General features: G+C 39.5%; 1 protein-coding gene across 2 annotated transcripts; it reads left to right on the forward strand.

Annotated features, from left to right (window-relative positions):
• Positions 1 to 445: 445 nt before the first annotated feature.
• wdr81 (WD repeat domain 81) lies at positions 446 to 14,737 on the forward strand. Of its 2 annotated transcripts, none has more exons than XM_052576390.1 (12): positions 446 to 681; positions 1,644 to 2,049; positions 2,275 to 5,798; positions 5,904 to 6,011; positions 6,115 to 6,308; positions 6,412 to 6,593; positions 6,710 to 6,875; positions 7,019 to 7,184; positions 7,277 to 8,098; positions 9,810 to 9,955; positions 10,123 to 10,305; positions 12,877 to 14,737. In XM_052576390.1, the coding sequence occupies exons 2-12, from the start codon at positions 1,691 to 1,693 to the stop codon at positions 13,201 to 13,203; spliced, it is 6,177 nt and encodes a 2,058-aa protein (XP_052432350.1). In that variant the 5' UTR covers positions 446 to 681; positions 1,644 to 1,690; the 3' UTR covers positions 13,204 to 14,737. The 2 variants fall into 2 exon arrangements, with proteins under 2 accessions (XP_052432350.1, XP_052432351.1); XM_052576391.1 differs by having other exon boundaries at positions 1,654 to 2,049.
• The last annotated feature ends 134 nt before the right edge of the window (positions 14,738 to 14,871 follow it).

A 14,871-nucleotide genomic window follows, 5' to 3' on the forward strand; every position in this document is an offset into this window, starting at 1 on the left:
TAGCTCAGTCATAAGTCTTACAACAGAATCAATAGCAGGACGCCCTCTAGTGGATTTCTTTAGGCAACAGGTTTATTTTTCGGAGTCCGCATAAGACGCTAGTCATGTATCAGCGGCATATCATGTGTTTATCATAAACTGCTTTATCATGGAAATAGGCCTAAGACTAAACATTGTATATTTTTTTATTTTTTCATATTTCTCAATCTCTCCTGCTCTTGGGCCTGCACATTTTCAGCTCATGCTCTGGAGTCTTTTATTAGACGTCATAAACTATTCGCATGGCCATATGATATATAACAGTGGCTCTCAGTCGGGGGTCAATCCGGGGTCCTTAACCAAGATTAATCAGAATGACGATATAAGTTTAATGTTTGATCATTTGTTTATTTATTTTTTCTTTTAGAATCTTGAGGGGACTTGTATTATGACACAATTCTGCTGACTGAGAATCACACGGTCTGGGAGCGCACGCAGAGAAGGGAGTCACGTGACGCTCTGAACCCAAGTGTCTTCCGAAGACAACAAAATATTCTCGAGTTCTTAGGACATTTTTGTGCGGTTATGGTGGTTCTCAAAGTACTGGAAATACAATTTGTACATCCCGCAAACATGGGACTTGGCATCGCGATGGCAGCTGTTCCAGAGCGCAATTGCTGACTAGCAGCAAACAGTGCAGAGGTGAGCAACAACAACATCTTGATGGACAGATCTCCTCCTTTCCAAATGTTTGGTTAACGGTGGTGCTTGTGTGTTTACATTAGCAAAACAAGTTGTGGCTTAATGTATAATGCAGTGCTTTTTTTCATCTGTAACTTTACCATCGAGAACTGGCAGAAGTGCACTATTTCCTTTTTGTCTGTAAGAGGAACTAAAAATGTAGAAATTAGATGCAGAAATCAAAGATAAATGTATGTGCTACATTTTACACTGTCGATCTTTCGAGCTTTTGTTTTGGAAGTTATAAATTAAGTTTATTATTTCTGATGAAGTATGGAAGAATACATTCACGGGGTAATGCATGACATTTTCAGCGATGACATCAGTGTCCTCGACAAATCATTAGTTGTTGCTATCCTGAAGATGATTCGATCTGCAAGCTTCTACTGAAACATATTCTATAGTGTTATTTGCATAACATTATTTTATTTGAATAATAAAATAATTCTATAATTATTAAATACTGTAATTATTTTGTTTCTATTCTACAGGATTTTATTTTAAAATAGTTCACATCTGTACATCAGAAACATTACATTTATGTTTTTATTATTAGTAGTAATAGTTTTACTAATATGCATTGTTGCCATACAGTGTTGAGTGGATTTCTTCTGAAATCTATTATGAAACTGTAAAAAATGATGTTACTATTTAGTGTGAACTGTAACAATTTTTTGACTACACTTCTAAGATAATCTGTGATAAAATAATTTTTATTTGGATTTCACAAGAATTGCACAAAGTACATTAAGTATGTTATTTAAGTATGCAGTGGATATAAAACACGTGTGTTTCCATACAAGTCATTTTTTTATTCATTATTTTATGTCATGAACATATGTGTGTGTAATAGTGTCTACAGAAACCGATAGAAGTATCTTTAGTGGTTTTCTTTTAACTTCCTGTCCCAACATTTTTTTTAGATTCTTATAGGGGCCTACAAGGGCTACAGTCTGGTTAACTGAAAGAGATGGAGTGGCTAGCACCAGCCTTGGAGAGGGACCTTGGTATTGATCAGCGGCACACTAGACCAAGTCAGCGACCCAATGAACTGGTGGTCCTGGTCCCAACTCGATGGGTAATGGCCCTGAGAAACAAGAGAGTTACTCGCTGTGCACGATACGAGTGCTTCAGTGAGGGGGAAATCTGCACTCTCCTCCAGCGCTCTCAGATGAAATTGCCATCTGGTTGGACACGTGTTTGTATCCAAGGCCTTAGAAAGCGCAAACTGGGATACCGATTAGCCAGGGAGCCAGGCTGCCATGGGGAGGGACTCTCACAGGACTCTTTCATGACTCTGATGCAGGGAGTATCCCAGTCTAATTTCAGGTACAATACTGTGCGAGAATATATTTGTGTAATTGTTGTGTTTTTAATTCTGTTGATTAAAACAATCTATTCAAAATCACCTTGTATTCAGATGGGCAAAATGTTCACTATATATCTGATAAAATGTTAGAATTGGATATTTAATTTTGCTTGGGTTACTTTTATAAAACGTGTTAACTTTTTCAGTCAGTGTTGACTCGTAATATCCTTTTTTTTTTTTTTCAGAAATCTATGGCGTGAAGCTTACATTGATCATGTGCAACCATATGCAGATTCCAATGAGCAAACACCTGTTTTGGCAATTGATGCTGTTCGACAAGCCTTACAGAAACTGTTTTTCTCTAGCATTATCTCTACCGATCGAGTGTCACCATCCCTCTCTCCAGCCAAAGAGAAGGAGAAAGACAGTCCATTCCCATCCAGCTGCTCAGCTCTTAAACAAAGTACTGATAGTTTGTGTCCAAATGTGCTACCTGCAGAATGCTTGCTGGAGTCGGAGGAGGTTCTTTATGTGGTTTTCCCGTACACACAATACACTGTTCATGACATTGTCACTTACAGTCCAGCTAAGCTGGCTAACAGCCATGCTAAGATATTGTTCATTTTGTACCAGCTGCTTATAGCAATGCGCGAATGTCATGCCTCAGGCCTACTGTGTGGTGAACTCTCCTTACTTGACATTGCAGTTGATGAGCAGCTCTGCAGTCGCCTAAAGATATCTCTGGCACATTATGAAAAGTTTGGAGAGTACATGGATTCTATGCCTCATGCATTAAGAAGTAAAGTGCCAACAAGTGTTACAGCAAAAGACAATCGGAGTCATAACAGTGGTGTGAATGAACATCCGTGTAAAAATTGTCTGGATGAACTCAAATCTCTGGTCTTAGACTGGGTTAATGGGCAAGTCAGCAACTTCCAGTATCTGATGGAATTAAACCGACTGGCAGGGAGGCGTGAGGGAGACCCAAACTATCACCCGGTTTTACCTTGGGTGGTAGATTTCACTGTGCCATATGGAAGGTTTCGTGATCTCAAGAGGTCAAAATTTCGTCTGAATAAAGGTGATAAACAACTGGACTTCACGTATGAAATGACCAAAGAAGCACTAGCAGCAGCTAATGGAAGTGGTGGAAGCAATTTTGCCTTAGACCTTGGTGGGCCAGTAGGACCTGGTGGCTCAGGCCAGTTGGATCACCTCCACGTTCCCCATCATATCTCAGATGTTCTGTCAGACATCACTTATTATGTCTACAAAGCTAGACAGACTCCCAAATCTGTACTGTGCAGCCATGTTCGTTCCCAATGGGAACCCAATGAATATCCGGCTAGTATGGAACGTATTCAGAGTTGGACCCCTGATGAATGCATCCCAGAATTTTACACGGATCCCTCAATATTCCACTCCATTCACCCAGACATGCCAGACCTTGATATACCTCCATGGTGTAACTCCTACGAAGAGTTTATTGCTGTGCATAGACAACTGCTAGAAAGTCGAGAAGTGTCTCAACAGTTGCATCACTGGATTGACCTGACATTTGGCTACAAGTTATCAGGTAAGGAAGCCATCAAAGCCAAGAATGTGTGCTTGCACTTGGTGGATAGCCACACACATCTCACCAGCTATGGAGTTGTGCAACTATTTGACCACCCTCATCCACCTCGTCTTGCACCTTACCAGTATTCACATCCAGAGCCTCCCCACTTTGGGCCTATCAACGTAACGACCTGGCACATTCCGTCACTTGAAACCACGATGGATGGTGGGAATGGACTGGTCCCAGAAACAACAGGTTGTGAATCCAGTGGTTGGTCAGTTGTAGGCCGGGACGAGGAGCTTGAGCAAGCAATGGAAGCCCTTGACTTAAGTGGCTCATCATCATCTAATTCTGTTCCAATCCCTTTGGCTGGGTCTGCTGGTGGAAAGACCAGTGGAGAGACTATTGCTTTGGCTGTGTCTCCTTCTCATGGTTCTTTCCCTGGTGAAACACCTGGAAATGGCAAAAATACCCTAGGATCAGGTATTAGAGCATCCATGCTTCACAGAACAGCCTCTGTTGGTAAAAGGCCAGAGGCTTCTAATTTTGAGGATTTTAAGATAAGCCTGCCAGAGGGATTTAAACCTTTGCAGCCTTTGGAAGAGTTAGAGAAGCTCAACAACTTCTTGGTGAAAGGTCTACACTGTCAAGCCCAGCATACAATGGGTCTTGACATGAACAAGAAAGACTTGAGACCTGTACTGAAAGTTCCTCTGTCATTAGCAGATCTTTTCCAGAGAGATATACAAGCCTTGGGTGTTCTCATTGCTGAGATCTTTTATTCCTCCAAACTGCGGGGACTGGGACCTGGAACACATTTGAGTGATCGATTTCAAGTAGTTTTGAAGCTGTGCTCTACAAACCTTCGAGATGTTCCACTACCACTCCATCATGCACTAGAGTCACTTCTGCAGGTCCACAAGCATTGCTCTGAGACAGAAACATTCACAAGACACCCGCAAGGACTACCGTATCTGTTCAAATATGACCCTATTTGTGAGGGTCTTCCACCACCAAACCCTTGGCAGTTGCTTAGTCCTGTTCTTTCCCCTCTACCGTTTCCAGCATATTTCCCAACACTGCACAGATTCATATTTTCCTACCACTCCAAGATGGAGTCCATTAACAGTGTTCAGGGCCGTGACATTGTGTTCAACTTATGGCAACAGCTGGAGACACTTCTCAAGGACAACATAAATGCAGAGGGGCTTGAGATTCTTCTACCCTTTGTGCTTTCTTTGATGTCAGAGGAGTCCACTGCTGTTTATGCTGCCTGGTACTTATTTGAGCCTGTGTCCAAGGTTCTTGGGCCTCGCAATGCCTCCAAGTACCTACTAAAGCCTCTGGTATGTGTATACGAGAATCCCAGATGCCTTCGAGGCCGTTTCTATCTCTACACGGATTGCTTTGTGCTGCAGCTTATTGTAAGACTGGGTTTGCAAGCCTTTCTTTCTAGCCTTCTTCCACATGTTCTACAGGTCATCACAGGCTTTGAAAGCTGCAATACAGCTGCAGGGACTGAATGGGAGGGCTTGAAGGTTTTAAGGGGAGCTGCTGGTGCCTTAGATGAGGAAGAGGAGGACTATGAGTGTGAGGATGGGAGGTCATCTACTGTCACATCATCTGGCAAAGTAGGAGGAGGCAGTGGAGGTGGTAGTGGAGGTGTTGGCGGAGATCAAGGACTTGTGGATTACCCAGGCATCAGTCTCAATGACCAGGTTTTTCTGACTGAAGGTGAGGACTTTCAGAATGGCTTTTATGTGAATAATAGTGCATCTGGGGCAACAATGGCACTTGTCGCTAAACAGCAGAACCAAAGCCTAGCGAACAAAGATCAAGACCAAGAATCTCTCAGCATGGGGAAACTGAGTGACAAGAGCAGCGCTAGTGAGGTGTCCATTGGAGACCGTGCAAGTTTAAAGTCTGCTGACAGCAGTCAGGACCTAAAGCAAGCTAGTGATGGTGAGGATGGTGTAGAGCTTGAGGATGAGGAGACAGTGGAAGACAGAGAAAATACAGTGCAAAGGGTGCCCAGTTTAGAGATGACTCTTTCAGTTTGCAAAAAGGAGTCTGAGGCAACCGTGGCCACACTTGAGGGAGACGTCATGAATGGAATTGTGCAAGAAGATGCAGAGAAAAACATGGAGGAAGAAGACACTGAACATGACTCTTTAGAAGATTCTGAGGAAAAAGAACACAAGATACTTTTAGGTGAGTCAAAACAGATATTTTTGTAATTTTTGTGCATTTATTTGATTTATTTGTACATGTTTAATATTCAAAGTAGCATTAAAAAAAATTAATTGTGTTTTCCAGACACTGTTTGCAAAACTGTCAGATGGCTGTCTGCAAAACTGGGGCCGACATTGACATCTCGATTCATAGCCAGAAACCTGTTGAGACTTCTTACTACATGTTACATAGGTACAATTTCTGAACCGCATACACGTATCACTATATTCTGCAGTATTTGCTGATTTTAGCTTCATTTATTATCTCTGTCATAAGTAATCTTCTTCTTTTTAAGGTCTTGATAAACACCAGTTCATGCTCTCTGCAAATGAGGAAAATAGCCTTGAGAGCGTTGGAAGTGTATATGAGAAGAAGCCAGTTGTTGGTGACCAGACTGCAAGACCAGTTCTCGAGTGTCTTATTTACATAGCACATCTTTATGGAGAACCAGTCTTGACTTACCAGTATCTACCCTACATCGGTTACCTGGTAACTTGGAAATTCCGGAATCTTACTGATTAACAGTTAGACCTGTACATTTTTTTTTCTTTATAGATTTTTACTTAAAATTGTACTTCCTTGAAACTTGCAGGTCTCTCCACCTTCTTCTTGTCGTTTGAACACTCGAAAAGAGGCAGGGCTTTTGGGTGCAGTGGTACTCACTCAGAAGATTATAGTATTCCTGTCAGACACCACTCTAATGGATATGCTGATGAAGATTAACCAGGAGGTTCTGTTGCCTCTGCTGGATTTGTTAACATCAACTAAGATGGGGTAATAGCTTGCTTATAGTGCATCAGTCATAGTCAGGAAGTAAAAAAAAAAGGAAGTTTGCAACTTATAAATATATTTGAGTTGTCCTCTGACTTTTTTTTTCCATCTGTGTTCAGCTTTCCTAGTGGAGTACAGACTCGTTCCGCTGTGTGTCTAAAGACTCTGAGCCTGATGGCACTTATCTGTCTGCGGATTGGCCGAGAGATGGTGCAGCACCACATGGCAGAAACCCTCTCCAGGTTCTTCCAAGTTTTCTCCTTGCTGCAGTTTCTGCAAAATCAGGTAACCAAAGACAATTTACAATATTGCATTATGTATAATTATACTTGTACTTGTAATAATACTTGACTGAAACAGTTTGTAGTCCTATTCATAAATAACTACATGATTACTTAATAATTAAAATTAATTTTCTTTATGTGCAGATGGGAAGTGCCCCACGAAGGGAGGTTGGAGACAGCACATACCTGGACATGTGCAGTCCAGATGGAACAGAGATTACCTTTGAGCTTAGAGTTTTGGAGGAACTTCAGGCTGTGTTTAATCCTGAAATGGCTTATGCATCTTATATTCCTTTCTACTGTCTTATTGGTGAGACACATTTGTACTGGTTAGCTTTTAAGCACTGATAAATGTGTTCCTATTCATCTTCATTAGATGAGCTGTATATACTTTTTTTTTAGGTGATGCAGCGATTCGGAAACTAGTTACAAATCATGAGCTAGTTTGGAGACTGGCTCAATCATATCATGAACGAGCAAGTCCAGGTAGCCCAGAAACCAACCCTGCTGGAGGTCAGAAAACTACTGCTATGGGCCTCTCTCCTAGCATGGGCCGCCAGATGGGTCGTAGTCCCTTCCCTGCTCCCTCGTCCACTTCCACACCACTAGGTGGAGACATCCTGCCTGAGTCAGGAACATTTGGCAGTCATCTGGTGGGAAACCGTATCCAGGTACCCCGGGACACTGAAGCCTGTGGGAGTCCTAACTTGTCTTCTTTGGAAACATGGACACGACCATATGGTAGCAGCGCTCCTCAGACAAGTCTCGCCACCACTTCCTCAGCCGGACCATCTTTCTCTCACTCCTCATACTCTTGGGTCCTGGGACCCACTCCAGAGGACAGCGCACTGAAACAGGACCTCCCACGCAGCAGTCGCTCCCTGCAGGGCAATTGGCTTGCCTACTGGCAGTATGAAATTGGTCTTAACCAGCAGGACTCACATTTCCATTTCCACCAGATCCGTCTTCAGAGTTTCTTGGGCCACTCAGGCACGGCAAAATGTCTGGCACCACTAGCAAGGGAGGACTACTTCCTGTCTGGGAGTAAAGACAAAACGGTGAGGCTGTGGCCACTTTATAACCACGGTGATGGCACACGAGAGGTCGAACCTCGACTCATTTACACAGACCACCGCAAATCTGTCTTTTATGTCGGCCAGCTAGAGGCCTCACAGGAAGTGGTGAGCTGCGATGGTACTGTGCATCTGTGGGATCAGTTCACAGGTGAGAGAACAACAGTACTGTTAATTTGAGCATCTTACAGTATTGCAGTAACTGCCCTTTTTTGGTATAGGATAGTTGATTTTGTGTGATTAATCGCTTGCATTTTTTTGCATTCACATTCATTACCGTTCAAAAGTTCACGGGTCAGTAAGGTTTATATTTTTTAGGAAAATAATACTTTTAATCAGAAAGGAAGGGTTTTTTTTTTCTCCAAAGAATCCTAAGCTCAACCCTGGTCTAAAGTCTGGCGCAATGTTTTTTTCTTTTTATATTTAAAGAGCTTATTAAACACAGGGACACACAGCAGCACACAAACATGGCAAATATTAAAAGTTGCAATGCATACGATTTCTTTGTAGGCTAAATAATAATTTAAAAAAATAAATAAATAGGGCCCTCTGTCTTTCTGCTTATTCATTTTATCAGGGGTAAAATGTTTACAACACTGATAGGAAGAAATGTTTCTTGAGATACAAATCGGCATATTAGAATTATTTCTGAAGGATCATGTGACACCCTGTTTACATTCACAATTTTTGGTTCAATCGGAATGAATTCATTCCGATTGTTAAATGTGAATGCAGTGTTTACATGAACGCTAAATAAAGTGATAGGGTTGATGTCCAGGTTTATTTGTCACAAGCTTCAAATCAAAATAGATTTGATTTGAGATGTGTACACTGCCAAATATAGTTTCTCACCGTTTGCACATAATAACCACTCTCCAACACTGTTTCCTTGTTTGTTTTTAACAGTATAATTAATATTGATACATTTCTATAAATATATATATTTAAATGGCAGTGCCGACATGCATTCTCAATCGTATTAGAAAAAGAATAATCGATTGAAAATTCATTCCTATCGAGCTCAATTGTATTTATTAACGTGTTTACATGAAGACTTTTCAGTCCAATTGAGCCGTCAATCTGATTACAAAAGGATTATTTGGTTCCATGTAAATGTAGCCAGTCTGAAGACTGGAGTAATGGCTGATGAAAATTTAGCTTTACCATATGAGATGAGAAATAATATTTAAATAGAAAGCATCTATTTTACTCTTTAATTATATTTTACAATATTACTGTTTTTACTGTATTTTTGATTAAAATAAATGTAAACTTGGTGAACATAGAGATGTCAAAACATAAAAAAAAAATTCCCACCCCAAGATTTTGAGACATAATATTTGAGAGATTTCAATTTCAGCTTTCAATCATACCTTCAGAATTTGTGCTTTTATGCGTATGTGTAGACTTCATTATTTAGCCTCATTCCTTACCCAGACTTTAACTTTTTAGCTTTGAATATCCATTACACAAATATGAATTATTACATGGAAAACATTACATTTACAATATATTTTATTAATATTTATATACTACTTTTTAAAATGAAATAATCTAATCTTACTGTGTATAATATATACAGCCAAGCTGTATATGATGCATACAGTATGAAAATATAATTTTATTTTGTTGATGTCAGATACATAAAATGGTAGTTTTTTTTTTCTTTTTATAAAAAAAATTCCACAATCTCCATTACATAATGATATTATTATTATTAGATCATTGATATACAAAATGTACTGTATACATTAATACAATTTCCATTACAAATAATACATACATATTGCCTTTTGCCTGGGTCTGTCAGACCAACAGCTTTCACATAATGTCTTGTTTTGCTATTTCCTACATATGACTAGGTAAGAATATTCGTTGTGATGAAGCTCTGGATGGGAAGAACCCCATCACGGCTGTCGCCACCATGCCTGCTCCTCACTGCAGTGTAGTGTTTGCTAGCGCAGACTCTGTGCTGCGTTTCATAGATGCACGCAAACCTGGCTTGCAGGTATTGCTCGTTCCTTTTTCTTTAATACATGATTTGTTACAAGCAGTTATTATTTCAGATCAAATTTTTTTTGTCAAGCATTACAATGACCAGGCTGGTTTCTATATGTTTCCTTCCTGCAAAGCTTATGATTACCAGTAAGGACCCTGTATTTTCTCTGTTGACAGCATGAGTTCCGTCTGGCCTACAGTAACATGAGCGCTGGCCTGATCCGCTGTCTGGCTGTCAGCCCGAGCGGACGCACTGTTGCAGCAGGCTTCTCCACTGGATTCATAGTGCTGCTGGATGCAAGAACGGGTCTGGTGCTAAGAGGCTGGCCTGGTCACGAGGGAGATATACTGCAAATGAAAGTGAGTATGCATGCCGTTGGTTAATGAATAATGTAAGACGTGCATATGACTGCATGCTCTGTTGTCCTTTGATGTTTTTATAGATCAGATACTGTACTGATTTTAGGGAACATTATGTTATATGGATACACACTGTTTATAAAAATTACTGAAACTAGCTAAAAATTCTGAATCGGATTGTCATACTACCACTCATCAGGAAGAGTTTATGGGACGACTACATGCACTATATATAGTCAAATATTAAAATGGAGAAGAACCAGGAATCATTACAAATCATGGACTAGATTCCTATCTTTGTTTTGGGATTTCAGTATGAGTAAAAGTTGTACCCTGCTGGTTTGTTCAGATGCAGTCAACAAGGGATTAGAACTAAGCAAGCTTTATTTAACCCTGATTTGTAGGGTCAAAGGTCTGTCTCTGCCACGAGAGGCCCATGTTTGGGCAAATATAGACACGAGTTACTCATTAGAACAAAATCTATGAGCTTTGCAGATTGCTTTATTATTTGTGACTATCAGGAAATTGATGAACCTTTGTAGGGCTCAACAATAAGGACGTCCAGCTGGACCAGGGCCAGTGTGAGGGAGTTTCAGGCTGTTGCTTTGTTGCTATTAATAATCTCACATTCACGAAATACATTTGTATGCTTTATAAATTTAATTATTTGGTTTTCTGTGATACATTCATCATAATCTTTACAACTTCTGCTCATTAGTAATCAATAAGTAAGTACACCTGGGTTCATAATTCTGAGGTCATTAAAGGGTTAGTTCACCCAAAAATGTAAATTATGTCATTAATAACTCACCCTTATGCTGTTCCAAACATGTAAGACCTCTTTTTTCTTTGGAACACAGTTTAAGATATTTTAGATTTAGTCCTAGAGCTCTCAGTCCCTCCATTGAAGCTGTGTGTACGGTATACTGTCCATGTCCAGAAAGGTAAGGAAAACATCATCAAAGTAGTCCATGTGACATCAGAGGGTCCGTTAGAGTTTTTTGAAGCATCGAAAATACATTTTGGTCTAAAAATGGCAAAAACTACGACTTTATTCAGCATTGTCTTCTCTTCCGTGTCTGTGTGAGAGAGAGTTCAAATCAAAGCAATCTGGATATCCGGTTCGAGAACGAATCATTCAGTTCACCAAATCGAACTGAATCGTTTTAAACGGTTCGCATCTCTAATACGCATTAATCCACAAATGACTTAAGCTGTTAACTTTTTTTAATGTGGCTGACACTCCCTTTAAGTTCAAACAAACCAATATCCCGGATTAATTCATGTACTCAAACAGTACATTGACTGAACTGCTGTGAAGAGAGAACTGAAGATGAACAGCGAGCCGAGCCAGATAACGAACAAAACATTGACTCGTTCACGAGTCAAGAACCGTTTCTGTCAGATGCGTCCGATTCGTGAACCGAGGAGTTGATGATACTGCGCATGTGTGATTCAGCGTGAAGCAGACCGACACACAGGGCGTCTGAACTGAACTGATTCTGTTTTAGTGTTATGAGCGAGGGTAAACCGAAGGCTTGAATTAAGGGCAATCATCGCAAATGACGCCATTACGTCGAGTGCAAAAGAAACGGTGAACCGTTTTCTTCAACCGGTTTATTGAATCGAACTGTCCGAAAGAACTACTGGTGATCCGAACACCGATTCAACTGGTTCTTCACTCGTGAACGAGTCAGTCTATTGTTCGTTATCTGGCTCGGCTCGGTGTTCATCTTCACAGCAGTTCAGTCAGTGTGCATGCATTACTCCGGGATATTGGTTTGTTTGAACTCAGAGGGAGTGTCAACCACATTAAAAAAAAGTTAACATCTTAAAGTCATTTTTGGATTAATGCGTATTAGAGATGCGAACCGTTTAAAATGATTCAGTTCGATTTGGTGAACTGAATGATTCGTTCGCGAACCGGATATCCAGACTGCTTTGATTTGAACTCTCTCTCACACAGACAGGGAAGAGAAGACAATGCTGAATAAAGTCGTAGTTTTTGCTATTTTTGGACCAAAATGTATTTTCGATGCTTCAAAAAATCCCAACGGACCCTCTGATGTCACATGGATTACTTTGATGATGTTTTTCTTACCTTTCTGGACATGGACAGTTTACCATACACACAGCTTCAATGGAGGGACTGAGAGCTCTCGGACTAAATCTAAAATATCTTAAACTGTGTTCCGAAGATAAAAGGAGGTCTTACATGTCTGGAACAGCATAAGGGTGAGTTATTAATTACATTACACAATTTTTGGGCGAACTAACCCTTTAAGAATGTGTTTTTTTTTTTTCTTTTAATTTTATAAATTAAATATAATATCAAATATATTAAACAAATGCTGTTCTTTTAAACTATGTTAATGTTGGGGGTTATAAATTGTGATTTGTTTAAAGAAAAAGGGAAAAGGTTATTTTTTATGAATGGAAAAAAAAATAGTAAAAATGTATGAAATTAAAAATATAATTATTTGTATAGAATATACAAAATACATAGTAGCCAGAAGTATCCATCTGTTTGTTAGTGACAGTGATTTATGTGTGTTTATAATTTTTTTTTAGGCAGCAGAGGGCAATTTGCTGATTAGTTCTTCATCAGACCACACACTGACCGTTTGGAAAGATGTGGAGCACAAGCCACTCCACCAGTACAGGACTCCATCCGACCCCATCCATGCATTTGATCTTTATGGTGCTGAGATTGTGGCAGGCACTGTTGCTAACAAGATCGGGGTGTACTCTATTTTGGACAGCACGGCCAACCTGGTGGGATCCACCAAGCTCAGCACAGAGAACTTCCGTGGGACTCTCACAAGTCTGTCTGTGTTGCCTACAAAGAGGCTTCTGCTGCTCGGCTCTGACAACGGTGCCATCAGGCTGCTGGCTTAAACTAGCTAGTGTAGCTTTTTCAGAAAATTATATTCCTCGTGCCACCTTTGGCTCCTTTCCCAAAATGAAACATTCTTGCCAACCATGCACAAAGAAACCTGTTTCAGCCGTAAAAGGAGCAAGCCTGATATTTCCATTTTAAACTCGCTGAAAGAGAACTTAAAACCTCACTCTTTAGTAAGTGACCAAAACTGAATATTGCCTCTGATTCATACAATCAAAAGAATTGTCTTTTTTATGATTTTTAGGGTTCATGTGATATAGCTGCCCTAGCTGCTTTATACATAATAATCAACTCTGTAACTTCTCTTCAAAAAAGTCAAGCGAATGGATTCTTAAAGGCATGCATGAGATGAGCTGCTCAGGAAAGTTGAAGTGTGGTTCTAGTGTAGCATTTACACTTTCCATTAGATGAGTGAAATCACCAAAAACAACACTGTGAGAACCACAGGTTAGTCTATGTTGATCATATGATATGATTCGATTCACCAGACTTGCTCAGCAACTATGCAGTATTCATGGTAGACCTTCATCGTGCATCATGTTTGGCACTTTTTTTCTGTATTACACAGTATGTTTCTTCATCCATGTCAATGAAGCATAATGAACAAGCAAATGTGATCCAAATGTGAGTCTGTTACTCTACACAGATGGTGAGTGTAAACGCCTAATATGCAACGGGACGGTCCTCAATTCTGAATTTGGACCTTCTGACACAAACATTTTTTATCTAATGACTATATAGAGCAATTTGATGCTGTATTAACCCTGATGATGTAGCAATTCACTTGTCGCATCAACCCTAGGTCAAGCAACATGTTACATTTTACACACCATACTGTATGTATGTTTGTATATACATACACGTTTATAGATGTATGTATATATCTTTGTTGAGTCTAACGCTTACTATCTAAAAGAATGCTTTTATGCAACATCCTTGAATAGAAATGAACTAGGAACTAACTATTTAATTTATTACTGGAATGCTTTGTGTAAAACATTATCGTCTCCAGACATTCCAATTATATAATGTTCAAATATTTAATGAGAATTTATACAGATTACTAAAACACGTTACATACAGTAGTAACCCACTATTTGTCAGGTTTTCAAAATTGGTTTGTGGATTATGAGTTCTGATTTGAATTCATGCCTTTATTATTTTGTGTTGAAACAGGCTTAGTGTTCAAGTGTTAATTTTGAACAGCACATTATTTTATTTTACTAAGTAGAGGATTTTGGTGAATCCCATATGGCAAAGTATTTAAAAATGTAATCGGTTGTATTTTACTCCTCAAACAGCTTGATGATTTTGATGATTCATGCTAAAGATGATGTCTGTTTGAGATTGACAAACATCTGTCTAATGTACAGTAGTACCACAAGCAACACACTGTCTTGACATTGGCCATTGCTCTTTTGTATTTCATTGCGAGTATTTTTCTTTTTTACTTTTAAACTGTGACCTTTTTCTATATGCTCACTAAAATGATCCTTTTCAATGATTTAAAGTAAAAGAAATTTATCATAACTGTGTCTTTTAATTTAATTTATTTATCTTGTCTGAAAAACTTCAAACTGGGCGATTGATGACCTACTCATTGATGAATGAGCAAGATTACTCAATCATATGGTTTGCTTGGTAGATTTTCATGCTTGCAAACT

The sequence above is a fragment of the Carassius gibelio genome, chromosome B15, assembly GCF_023724105.1.
Source record: "Carassius gibelio isolate Cgi1373 ecotype wild population from Czech Republic chromosome B15, carGib1.2-hapl.c, whole genome shotgun sequence".
NCBI classification, from domain to species: domain Eukaryota; kingdom Metazoa; phylum Chordata; class Actinopteri; order Cypriniformes; family Cyprinidae; genus Carassius; species Carassius gibelio.